Genomic DNA, 12392 nt, shown 5'->3' on the forward strand with positions numbered 1-12392 from the left:
ATGAGGTGATTCATGATGACCGTGGGAGATATACTGTCCTGGTGGGTAGATATGAAGGCCGCACCCTATCTCTCTTCAATGTTTATGTTCCCCCGGGTTTGCAGGCCTCTGCTTTTACTGACTTGGGCCGTGTTCTGTTGGATCTCCCTGATAGCACTCTCTTTCTTGCCGGTGATTTTAATTCGGTGCTTTCCGGCCTTCACGATCGCCATCCCCCTAGAGATACCCCGCAGGCTCAGCAGTGGTTGGGTGGGTTTTTAGATACCTTTGGCCTTGTGGACTGCTGGCGACTGTTGCATCCTACTCAGCTCCAATACACCTTCCATTCTGGGGCCCATGGCAGTCTGTCCCGGCTGGATTATTTCCTGATGCCCGCAGCCCAATCATCGGCGGTTCGTGAGATTTTACATTTGCCGAGGGGTATTTCTGATCACTCGCCGCTCTGGCTTCGTTTCGAGGTTGGGGTAGAGGCGGCGGGCCGAGTGGCTCCCATTAACCCTTGGTATCTTTCCTCCCCTGAGACTCGTACCCTCTTGCTCAAGTCCATGGATGCATATTTCCTGGAAAATGAGGGGTCGGTCTCTTCGGCTGTGTCCCTGTGGGAAGCTTTTAAAACTGTGATTCGTGGACAGGCCCTTTCCTTGATTGTTGAAGCTAAGAGGGCAGGGAGGAAGGAGGTGGTGGACCTTGAGGGGGAGATCTCTGCTTTGGAGGACGAGTTGGAATCTGGTGTCACGCCTGAGAAACTCCATGCCCTGGGTCTAAAACAGTTTGCATATAAATCTCTGGTTACTGACGCTGCAAAGGTGATGTTTCGTGAGCAGCAGGGCAGATTGTACGATGTGGGTGACAAGGCGGGCAAACTCCTAGCGTGGTTGGACAAGAAAGAAAGAGTTAATCGTGTGGTGCCCGTGATTCAGTCTGCGAGTGGTGAGAATGTGATTGATCCGACCGCCATTGTTGATCGTTTTGCGGAATATTTCCGTGTGGTATATGCTCCCGTGTCTGTGAGGGATGTTGCCGACTCCCGCCTTCTTCTGCGTGATATCACTTTGCCCTGTGTCACCGACCTGGACCGTATTGCTTTGGACTCCCCTTTTACGAATGATGAGATAGCCAATGCAGTTCGATCGCTCCGTTCGGGCAAAGCACTGGGCCCGAACGGTTTGCCTATTGAGTTGTACAAATTACGCCCCGATAAGGTGGCGCCGTATCTCCGCGCCATGTTTCTAGAATCTCGTGAGCGGAACATGCTTCCTTATGATCAGCGTCTGGCGACAATCGTCGTCATTCCCAAAGAGGGTAAACCGCGTGACCTCTGTTCCTCGTATAGGCCCATATCCCTATTAAATGTTGAACCTAAGGTGTTGGCTAAACTTTTGGCGACCCGTCTCCTTTCGGTTCTTGGGGAATTGGTCCATCCGGATCAGTCTGGCTTTATCCCGCATCGCAACACTGCTCTGAATTCACGTCGCCTCCACGGCGCGCTGGCGAGGGCGGGGCTTTTGACTGAACCGGCCATTTTGGCGTCCCTGGATGCCTCCATGGCCTTTGATACTGTGGAGTGGCCCTATTTATGGGCGACACTTGAGAAATTTGGATTCGGGTGCGAGTTTATTAGCTGGGTTAGGCTGTTGTACGCGGAACCTCTGGCGCAAGTTGTAGTGAACGGTAGAGTGTCGGCCCCCTTCTCCTTGGGCAGGGGTACCCGTCAGGGTTGCCCCTTGTCCCCTCTGTTGTTCGCGCTCGCTCTTGAACCGTTGGCGGCCTGGCTCCGTTGGGAACCGTCCCTTAAAGGTATTCGTTGGGCCCCGGACTTCGAAGACCGCGTCTCGCTTTATGCGGACGACATCCTTTTGTATCTTACTTCCCCTCGCAAGTCTTTATCTGTTTTATTTGACGTTCTTGCGTCCTTTGGCGCTAACTCAGGCCTCGTCATCAACTGGTCTAAATCCTGTGTATACGTTTTATCTGGTATCTTGCCTCCATTGCCGAGTAGACTTCCTCTTCAGGTGGTCCGGGATGGTTTCAAATACTTGGGGGTTTTCGTTACCTTGGATCCGTCCCTTCGTTTTGATCGTAATCTCCTTCCACCGTTGCTTAGGCTCCGTTTGGACGTTGCCCGCTGGCGCAAACTTCCCCTGTCTCCACTGGGTCGGGCGGCCCTGTTTAAGATGATGTCACTACCGCGGTTTCTCTACGCTCTCCAGAATTATTATGATCCTATCCCCAAGACCTATTTTCGGGAGATTGAGAGCCTTCAGAGGCAACTTATTTGGGATGGGCGACCGCGCATTGCTCTCGCGAAACTTTCCATCCCGTGGTACGATGGGGGCATGGCGCTCCCCGATATTAAGAGATACTACTGGGCTTCCCATCTGTCCGCTATTAATCACGCTATGTTCTCTCCGGGTCGTAATCCGGCGTTTGAGATGGATAAACTTCAGCTTCCGGGAGGTGACTTTAATAGAGTACTCTATTCTCGCTCCGCTGGGCGCCATCTTGTGGGACCTACTTTGACTGCTTTGACAGTGTGGCGTGCTGCGAATGTGAGCCTGGGCTGGGAGGATCGCTTGACGTTGGCGACGCCGCTTTATGCTTCAGAACGTCTGGGCGGTCTTTGGTCTTCCAAGGGTTTTGACCGTTGGGACTTGATTGGGATCTCTAAAGTGGGGGATGTATATTCTAAGGGTTCTGTGCGCCCGTTTCAGGCCCTCCAGGCTGACTACGGCCTGAGTAGTCGGGAATTCTTTCGTTATTTACAGATCAGGCACGCTTTGGTTTCGGTGTTTGCTCCTGGTGAGATTCCGCCTGACTCTTCCCCACTTGAAGACCGTATCCTTGACGAACATCTTCCTGATAGCACTATCTCCCTGATCTATAAAAAGTTGATTAACAATCGGACTGACTTATTGGCCCGACTTCGGGAACAGTGGATGGGAGATGGGTTGGAACTTGATGATGAGGATTGGCAATCGGCCCTCTCCTCTCCGAAGGAGGTGGCTATACCGGCTCGACTCCGTCTGGTCCAATTGAAGATCCTTCATCGGGTGTACGTGACGGGACCGCGACTGATGGTGATGGGCTTTTCCTCCGATGGACTGTGTAAGCGTGGATGTGGTTTGCGTGCTACTTTCCTGCATATTCTTTGGGAGTGCCCGATGGTGGCTGCTTATTGGGTGGCCGTGCTTGATCTGATGACTGTGGTGACGGGGATATCCTTGCGACCGGAACCTCGTCGCTGTCTTTTGAATGTTTGGGAGCCCACGGACTATTCGGTGGCACAGACTAGATGGGCCACCCTGGGCTATATGATTGCGAAGCGAGATATTGCGCAACTCTGGGGGGCCTCCAGGCCCCCTGCCCTCTCGCAATGGGTGGATAATATGGATTGGTCCATGTTCCGTGAGAAAACTGTCTATGTGGCCAGGGGTAGACCCAGGGCATGGGTGAAGGTGTGGGGTCAATGGAACGAATACCGTGGCGACATTTGTACTCCTCCCCTTGTGGACACTATCGAGATTACCCTATCTCCTTAGGCTAGCGTTCCCGGAATCTTCGTATAGGGACTGAGCTGGTGTCTCCGGCTCTTCCCCCCTTCTTCTTCCTGATCTCTGCCCCCCTCCCCCCCCCCCCCACTCCATACTCCTTAGTGCTTAGGATATTACTACTGCACCTCCGCTGCTGTCCCCCCCTTGCGTCCCTTGGGCTGACCTTCAGTGATACACTCTCGCCTTTTTGTATGTTTGTTCTTTCATATATATAAAACCTGTGTTGGTCCTGTATATAATGTGGAGTATTGCATTGTTGATTGACGGTTACCTCTGCGGGCTTATGTGATATGTGTCTACTCCTTTTTAGCGGCTGGCCCGTGTGGTTGTAGGCCCATCCTTGTACATTTCTGCTTGCTCAAATAAAGGTTTTAAAAAAAAAAAAAAAAAAAAAAAAAAAGAATATAATCAAGCATAGCAAAATACAATAAATGTGTCTTTGCAAACAAGAGAAAAGGATGGAGGGATGAAAAGAAAAAAGGCTCATCGTCACTGGATGATATTTCTCAGCATCTCTTCCCCCATCGCAGCCTCTGACTCTGCGGCCGCCTCCAAGCAGTAGTGCCTGGTGAAGGTGTGCGTAGATGCCCAGGTCGCTGCTCTGCAGATATCCTGGATTGGCACTCCAAATAACGAGTGGATGTGGACACTGCTCTCGTCGAATGGGCACAAACTTGTGTGCCTAGAGGCTTTCCAGCAGCCTGATGACAGTAGACAATCGCACAGGAAATCCACGTGGCAATCCCTCGTTTTGATAAAGGGAAACCTTTCCTGGGTGCACTGAAAACGACGAAGAGCTGTGAAGATTTGCGAAAACTCTTAGTCTCTTTTAAATAGAATTTGAGGCATCTTTGAACGTCTAGCGAATGCAAAACTCTTTCCGCTGGCGTTGTTGGTTGAGGAAAGAAACGTTTTAAAACCAATGGTTCATTCAAATGAAAGTCAGTTGGCACTTTAGGAATACATTTAGGATTAGTGCTAAGAATCAGTCTGTCTTCTTTAAATGTAGAAAAGGATCTTGAATCGTTCGAGCCTGCAGCTCTTCTATTCTTCTCGCTGAAGTTAGAGCAATGAGAAGTGCCACCTTCCATGATAGGAACTTAAGGTCCGCCCTGTGGATAGGCTCGAAAGGATGCTTCATCAATTGTGACAACACTATGTTGAGATTCCAGAGCGGTGGAGGAGGCTTTATTGGAGGAAAAACTCTGAATAATCCCTTCATAAACTGTTTGATGATCCTTGATGACCATAAGGTGGGACCTGAGACAGACCTCCTGTAACAGGATATTGCGGCTAAATGCACCTTTAGAGATGCATGAGCCAATCCAGACTTAGCTAACAGTAGGATGTATGGTATAATTTCATGAGGTGCCGCAGTCAGAGGATGGACCTTATTCCGTTGACACCAGAGACAAAATCTCTTCCACTTCATCTTGTAGGTTTTGTTTGTGCTATCCGCCCTAGCCTTAGAGAAGATATTTCTACATTCTGTTGAAATATTCAGGTGTCGAAACTCACAGTGCTCAGGAGAAAGGCTGCAAAGCGCAAGGATTTCTGGTCCGGATGGACCACTTGTACCTGGGACATAGTCAGAACTGATGGCATCGATTGGAGGCGGATTGGTTGACTCTCCGACAGTAGCAGAAGCTCCGTGAACCAGTGTTGCCTGGGCCACCATGGGACTATCAGTATGAGCCTGCACGGTTCTTTCTTGATCTTCGCAATCACTCACGGCAGGAGGGGAATCGGAGGAAAAGCATAGGCAAAGACGCTGGACCATGCCATCGAAAACGCATTTCCCCAGGACCCCCACTGGGGAAGCCAGCTTGCGAAGAACCAGCATTTCTTCTTCTCCCTTGTGGCAAAAAGGTCTACTGTTTGTTTCCCCCATGTTCTGAAAACGTTGTCCAGGACTCCTCGGTCCAACTCCCACTCGTGGCAGGATGATTTGAGCCTGCTGAGGGATCTGCATTGGTGTTCTGATCTCCTGGGAGATGTTCTGCTGACATGGATATCTCTTTCTGTAGAGCCCATTCCCATATTTTTTGGGCTTCCTGATAGAGGGAGATCGATCTTGTTCCTTCCTGTTTGTTTAGGTAGTGCATCGCAGTCGTGTAGTCTGTTCTTAACAACACCGACAAACCTTTTATCTGGGCCAGGGACAGACTAATTTGCATACAGCCAGGTTCTGAAACTGGGATGGTGCAATGAGCTAAAAAACGGTGTTGGATCTAGCCCTGATCTCTTGACTGGGTGAGAGTATTCTGCTTTATTCAGAGACTCTGTCCATCACCACCCCTTGTTGTAAATATTTTTGTCCACCCTAAGCGTGGAAGGGTATGCTCAGATGTGAGTCCCTTGCTCATTGCACCATCAGGATTCAAGCAAGCCGGGCCGAAGACGGCTGTAATGCCAGAAACCGGTCCCCGGAAGCTTGTTTCCTTCCCAGTGTAAGAATTGGCTTTTGTAGTCTGGTCTGCCCTGTTCCCATGATGCACTGGGCCAGGGACAGACTAATTTGCATACAGCCAGGTTCTGAAACTGGGATGGTGCAATGAGCTAAAAAACGGTGTTGGATCTAGCCCTGATCTCTTGACTGGGTGAGAGTATTCTGCTTTATTCAGAGACTCTGTCCATCACCACCCCTTGTTGTAAATATTTTTGTCCACCCTAAGCGTGGAAGGGTATGCTCAGATGTGAGTCCCTTGCTCATTGCACCATCAGGATTCAAGCAAGCCGGGCCGAAGACGGCTGTAATGCCAGAAACCGGTCCCCGGAAGCTTGTTTCCTTCCCAGTGTAAGAATTGGCTTTTGTAGTCTGGTCTGCCCTGTTCCCATGATGCACTGGGCCAGGGACAGACTAATTTGCATACAGCCAGGTTCTGAAACTGGGATGGTGCAATGAGCTAAAAAACGGTGTTGGATCTAGCCCTGATCTCTTGACTGGGTGAGAGTATTCTGCTTTATTCAGAGACTCTGTCCATCACCACCCCTTGTTGTAAATATTTTTGTCCACCCTAAGCGTGGAAGGGTATGCTCAGATGTGAGTCCCTTGCTCATTGCACCATCAGGATTCAAGCAAGCCGGGCCGAAGACGGCTGTAATGCCAGAAACCGGTCCCCGGAAGCTTGTTTCCTTCCCAGTGTAAGAATTGGCTTTTGTAGTCTGGTCTGCCCTGTTCCCATGATGCACTGGGCCAGGGACAGACTAATTTGCATACAGCCAGGTTCTGAAACTGGGATGGTGCAATGAGCTAAAAAACGGTGTTGGATCTAGCCCTGATCTCTTGACTGGGTGAGAGTATTCTGCTTTATTCAGAGACTCTGTCCATCACCACCCCTTGTTGTAAATATTTTTGTCCACCCTAAGCGTGGAAGGGTATGCTCAGATGTGAGTCCCTTGCTCATTGCACCATCAGGATTCAAGCAAGCCGGGCCGAAGACGGCTGTAATGCCAGAAACCGGTCCCCGGAAGCTTGTTTCCTTCCCAGTGTAAGAATTGGCTTTTGTAGTCTGGTCTGCCCTGTTCCCATGATGCACTGGGCCAGGGACAGACTAATTTGCATACAGCCAGGTTCTGAAACTGGGATGGTGCAATGAGCTAAAAAACGGTGTTGGATCTAGCCCTGATCTCTTGACTGGGTGAGAGTATTCTGCTTTATTCAGAGACTCTGTCCATCACCACCCCTTGTTGTAAATAAACCTTTTATCCTTGGCAGGAAAGCCAGCTATGCGAAGCGTACTGCTCTGAGTTCTAGCAAGTTTATGTGTAACTGCTGTTCGTGTAACCTCCAACGACCACGGACTTAAAGGTCCTGAAGAAATGCTCCCCACCCTTCTAGGGACACATTGGTAGTCACTACCAATGGGGCTGGTGCTGCGAGGAACGAGAGCCCTTGAGAGACATTTAGTTGTTGTGTCGACCATGCTGCTGCCTTTCTCATGACCGGTGTCACTTGGATCACATCTTCGAAGGATCCCTCCGCTTGACGCCATTGAAGGTCGAGTTGCTCTTGCAATGGGCGCATTCTTAGTCTGCAGTGAGGTACGAGGGGGATGCAAGATGACATTATCCCTAGTAATGATTTGTACCTGCGTACTGAAAGATACTTTTTTTTTTTAAACTCCTGGAAGTGAGACACAATCTTTAGTTGTCTTCCTTTGGAGGGAAATGCCTTGTTTCTCTCTGTGTCCAACATTGCTCCCAGAAAAGTGATTCGTTTGTTTGGATGAAGGGAGAATTTCTCCTCGTGTAGAGTCATTCCCAGCCTGGTGAACAAATCTATGCAAGTCCTTGTTGACGCTCTGGCTAGTGCTTCCTATGGTGCCTTGACTAACCAGTCGTCTAGGTAAGGAAAAACTTAATGTTTCTGTTTCCTTAAGACAGCCGCAACTGGAGCCAGGCATTTTGTGAACACTCTTGGGACTGATTTCAGGCCGAATGGCAGGACCTTGAATTGGTAATGTTCTCCGGCTACCATAAACCAAAGGTACTGCCTGTCGGAAGGATGGATGGGGATGTGAAAGTATGCATCCTGCTGGTCTAAGGTAGTCATATGATCCCCTGGGTTCAATAGTAGAAGGATGTCCTGAAGAGAAACCATCCTGAAAGATTGCTTCTTGAGATAGGTGTTCAGTGATCTGAGATCCATAATAGGACGCCATTTGAGGATGTTTTTTCTGACTAAAAAGAATCGGTAATAAAATCCCTTTCCTCTTTGGGAGTTCAGCACCGGTTCTATTGCTCCCTTTCGGAGTATTGTCCGAATCTCCCTCCGGATTTGATGCAAATGGTTGACCTTGTGATGCATCGATGGCGTACAAGGGGGTGTTTGTAAAAATTCTAGAGTGTGGCCGAGTTGAATAATGTTGAGGACCCACTGGTCCGTAGTTATTTCCTGCCAATTTTGAAGAAAATGAGCAATCTTTCCCCCAGGGGGAACATATGATCCCAGTAGAATCAGTGTAGCCGGAACTTGAAGGTTATTTGCGTCGGGCGTTGTCTTTCCCCTGGCGACCTCCTCTATCTCTTGGAGTGGATTTGGTATAACCTCAAGATTGTCGCTGTGTGTACTGCGGACGGTAGGGCTGAGAAGAGGTGGTATAAGAGGAATATCTCCCTTGTTGATACCCTCCTCTGTAAGACGGTTGACCCCTACCCTTAAAGCCTAGAAAATGAACTTTTCTATATTGTAGAGATCCCAAAGCTTTAGCAGTATCAGTATCTTTTTTGATACCTTGAAGCGTGTCATCCACATGATTGCCAAACAAGTCTTCCCCGTTGAAAGGAAGATCCAAGATTTTATTCTGGGCCTCTGGACTAAAAGCTGTTGCTCTCAACCATCCTTGTCTGCGCAGCACTGCTGCTCCTTCCTCCTAGAAACCTGAAAGCCGTTGTCGCTATATCCATAGTGCAATCTATGACTTCCGCAGAAGTCCTCTCCCCTTCTTGAAGAATCTTCCTGCCTCTCCGCTTCTGGCACACCGTCTATATATGGTGACAGGTCGCACCACATTTGCCTGTCATATCTTCCTAGGATGGCCAGGGCATTCACAGCCTTCACTAGCAGAGCTGACATCGAGGAGAATCTTTTACCCGTGTTGTCCAGCCTCCTTCCCTCTCTGTCTGGGGGCGCCGTTATCGGAGCCGACGGATTTCTCGACTTCTGCTGCGCCGCTTGTGTAATAAACGAGTCCAGTTTGGGATGACCCAAAAGACAGGCCGAAGCATCTGCAGGCGCTTTATATTTTTTATCCAGTCTTGCAAGCACTCGAGTTACTGTAGCCGGTGATTCCATCACCTTTAGGCCTTCTTCCCAAATATGACTTACGATCGGCAAGGACCAAATAGACGTACGATGTGCTTCTTTAAAGTCATATAGGAAACACTCAGCTTTATCCTCCACCATGGAAAGTGTGAATCGTTTAGTGGCCCTTTCCATCAGGTTATGAAAACCACCAATGTCCTCTGGTGGGGAATCCACAGGTTTTGGTGAGGGTGACGAAGGTGAAGGAACGAGGTAATCGTCCCACTCCTTACTAGGATAAGTAATCTCCCCCTCTTCCTGATCATCATCAGTAGTGTCAGGATCCTGCTGAGGTATTGGTGGCGGAGATTTAGGGAGAGGTTCTGTCAAGATCTCCCGCCTACGCACTGGCGTACTCGGTACAGAGCGTGGTCGAGGTGTAATCTCAGGAATTTCCTTAGAGGCCTGAGGTGTAGGCTATCTTTTCTTATAATCCTCAAGCATGAATTGAAGATCCTTTAATAAAGAAGATGGTACACTTGTCATCTCCTCGCTTTGTTCCTGGTGGTGGTGTTGTTGTTGGGGATGATCCTGAAATTCTACATACTCATCCTGCGAGTCCTCTTCCTGGTATTTTACCCTTAGCGGGGATGGGCTACTAGCTCATCCAAAAAGACCACCATCATTTTCGTCCTCTGAATCTTCTTCCTCTAGAAGGTGAGATGGAACTAATGGCGACACCTCACTTGGAGATGTAACTTCCGGCGTAATTGTTCTTTTCCAGGCCCAAAAATGCTTTTCCGGGGTTTTTTCCCATGTCGATGAGCCCGTCGTCGTCGTCGAAATCATAATTGTTGACGCTACCGTCAACGTTGTAGTCACTGTCGCCATGGTTTTCGCCGTCAAGTGTAGTCCTGGTCGTCGTCAGTGCCATCCTCGTCGAAGGACTCGTCGTCGACATCGTCGTCGACACCGTCGTTGACGGTGGAAGTGCTGACGGCGATACAGCTTTTACCTCAGATTTCGTCGTCGATGACGCCGTCTTCATCGACGATGATGTGATTTTCCTCGTCGACGACACAGATCTTTTCTCCTTCTCCTCAGAAGGTGTAGAAGATAATTTCTTGATGGTAATTTTGACTCTGGGAGGAGATTTTGAAGGCTCTGAGGTAGCCTTCTTCACTTGTTTCGCATCTGAAGCAGAACCCTTCTTCTCCTTAGTTTTCTCTGTCACCAAGCAGAGAACGTCTTTGTCCCTACATTCGTGATTTATGAATATTAAAATAGATTCTATAATAGAAAAATATTAGATGCATAGAAATTTTTAGAATGATAAAGATCTACTATGTCTCCCGGAGATGATATGGTAATTTCTGAGAGTGGGTGGGATTCTTTAAGGGCTACCCCATTTAAAATTCTTTGAACCATTCACACTTTATTTGTGGTTTTTAGTGCTCTCTGTCTTGTATGATTTTAAACATATGCTTTCACCGGAAAAGGATTTATTACTGACACTCGGAATGGTTCTCTTCATGCTCTGTATTACTACTAAGCAAGTCCTATTCTCAGTATCTGCACAGTGCCATAGTTGGCCACAGGTGTATTTTCTTTCTGGAAACTAAACCACTGTGGTATTGAACATGAACTGTTACTGTGGTTCCTTAAATGACTGCTTCAGAACAGAAAACCACCAACACTTTTCTGAGTTTGAAGTTCACTTTTGCTGGTTAAGTGCAATGTCAAACAAACATTATGTTTACCTGAGGAATTTGTTACATTGTAAAGCTGTCGCTTAAGTTCATTGAGTTCCTGCTCCAAACTCAGCACCTTCTTCTGCAACTTCATCTTATCAGACTCCAGCGATTCAACGACAGACTGCAAAGATTTAGCTGAGGCATTTTCTCCCCGGAGCTCTGCGATCTGAAATCATTTCAAGCAAAGTCATACTCTGGTCTTTAAGCATCACACTCTTAACGAGGTGAATCACCACCATAAACCCCAACTAATTTATTTGCAAGCATATTGAATTTACAACCACCAATGCTGGATTTATTAGGCTTTTGCATCTGCTGAAGTTAACATTCGGATTAGTTGCTCTCTGTTCAGCACAGTTTCAAATACTCTCAAAGTTTAAAATGTGGGTCCTGGTGGGATTTGGGGCCTTCAGCAGTTTGTGATGGGCAAAAGACCCTTACAATCTAAAGGTCGTTTGTTTGAATTTGATCCCAGCCAATAATAGTAGAATGTCATCACCTATTACTATGTCTTCTCTGACATGTGAGATCAGTTAGCAAACTCAGTAGTTCCCAGGGGAGAGGGATCCACTTTACCAGAATCACAACTAGCACGCTAGTTGATGGTGGAGTCGAGAACAAACAAGGCTGAAAACTAAAATTCCTCTCCTACACTGAGCCTGGACAAAGTTTGTTAGCAACAATCAGCAACATGCATGACACTAGACATTTCATTCTACAGAGCAACAATTTCTTCCCATGTTTTGTATTCTCAACTGATTTTCATGTTATATTAGTAACACACACTACAAATTGAATAACCTTTAGATGCCTGTGTGATTTTACAATCTTTTAGAGTTAATTCTAATCATCAAAAAAAGCTCAAGGTGAAATAGCTGTTGTGGTCAACATTATGCCTGAATCAAAAAACGTTTACCAACTACAATTCACAATGACACTCGGCCAAAAAGGCGTACCTTTACTATGGTTGCAATGTACATGATTCCCAAAAGTGGAGTTGAACGTTATGCATGTAAGCATCTGTGGAAGATGTATGCAATGCACATGCTGAAGGATATTCATAGCGTTGAGTGAGAGTCATAGAAATCCAGGCACAATAATCCTAGAGTAAGCCACACTTACTAACATAAACAAATATATATTTTAAGTTGCCACACTTACTAATATTATAGAACTATTTTAAGATGGATGACAACAATGGGAGTTCCCAAGGAAGCCAGGTGAGTAGTCAGGGAAGTGCAATACAAATGAGATTACCAACCACACAGTATTTTCAGCCGTAAACCTATATTCGAAACACCCAAATACCTTATTTACACATGCAAGGAATTCATTGAAAAA

General features: G+C 47.6%; 1 protein-coding gene across 10 annotated transcripts in view; it reads right to left on the reverse strand.

Moving 5' to 3' along the window:
* The window catches only part of CLIP1 (CAP-Gly domain containing linker protein 1), a 771076-nt gene that overhangs the window by 113540 nt on the left and 645144 nt on the right, over positions 1-12392 (reverse strand). For all 10 annotated transcript variants that reach the window (XM_078667570.1, XM_078667568.1, XM_078667562.1 and 7 more), the window contains one exon: positions 11058-11217. In XM_078667570.1, coding sequence (XP_078523696.1) covers positions 11058-11217 — 160 coding nt within the window. The remainder of the gene's footprint in view (positions 1-11057; positions 11218-12392) is intronic.

Source organism: Lissotriton helveticus, chromosome 11 (genome assembly GCF_964261635.1).
Source record: "Lissotriton helveticus chromosome 11, aLisHel1.1, whole genome shotgun sequence".
Taxonomy (NCBI): domain Eukaryota; kingdom Metazoa; phylum Chordata; class Amphibia; order Caudata; family Salamandridae; genus Lissotriton; species Lissotriton helveticus.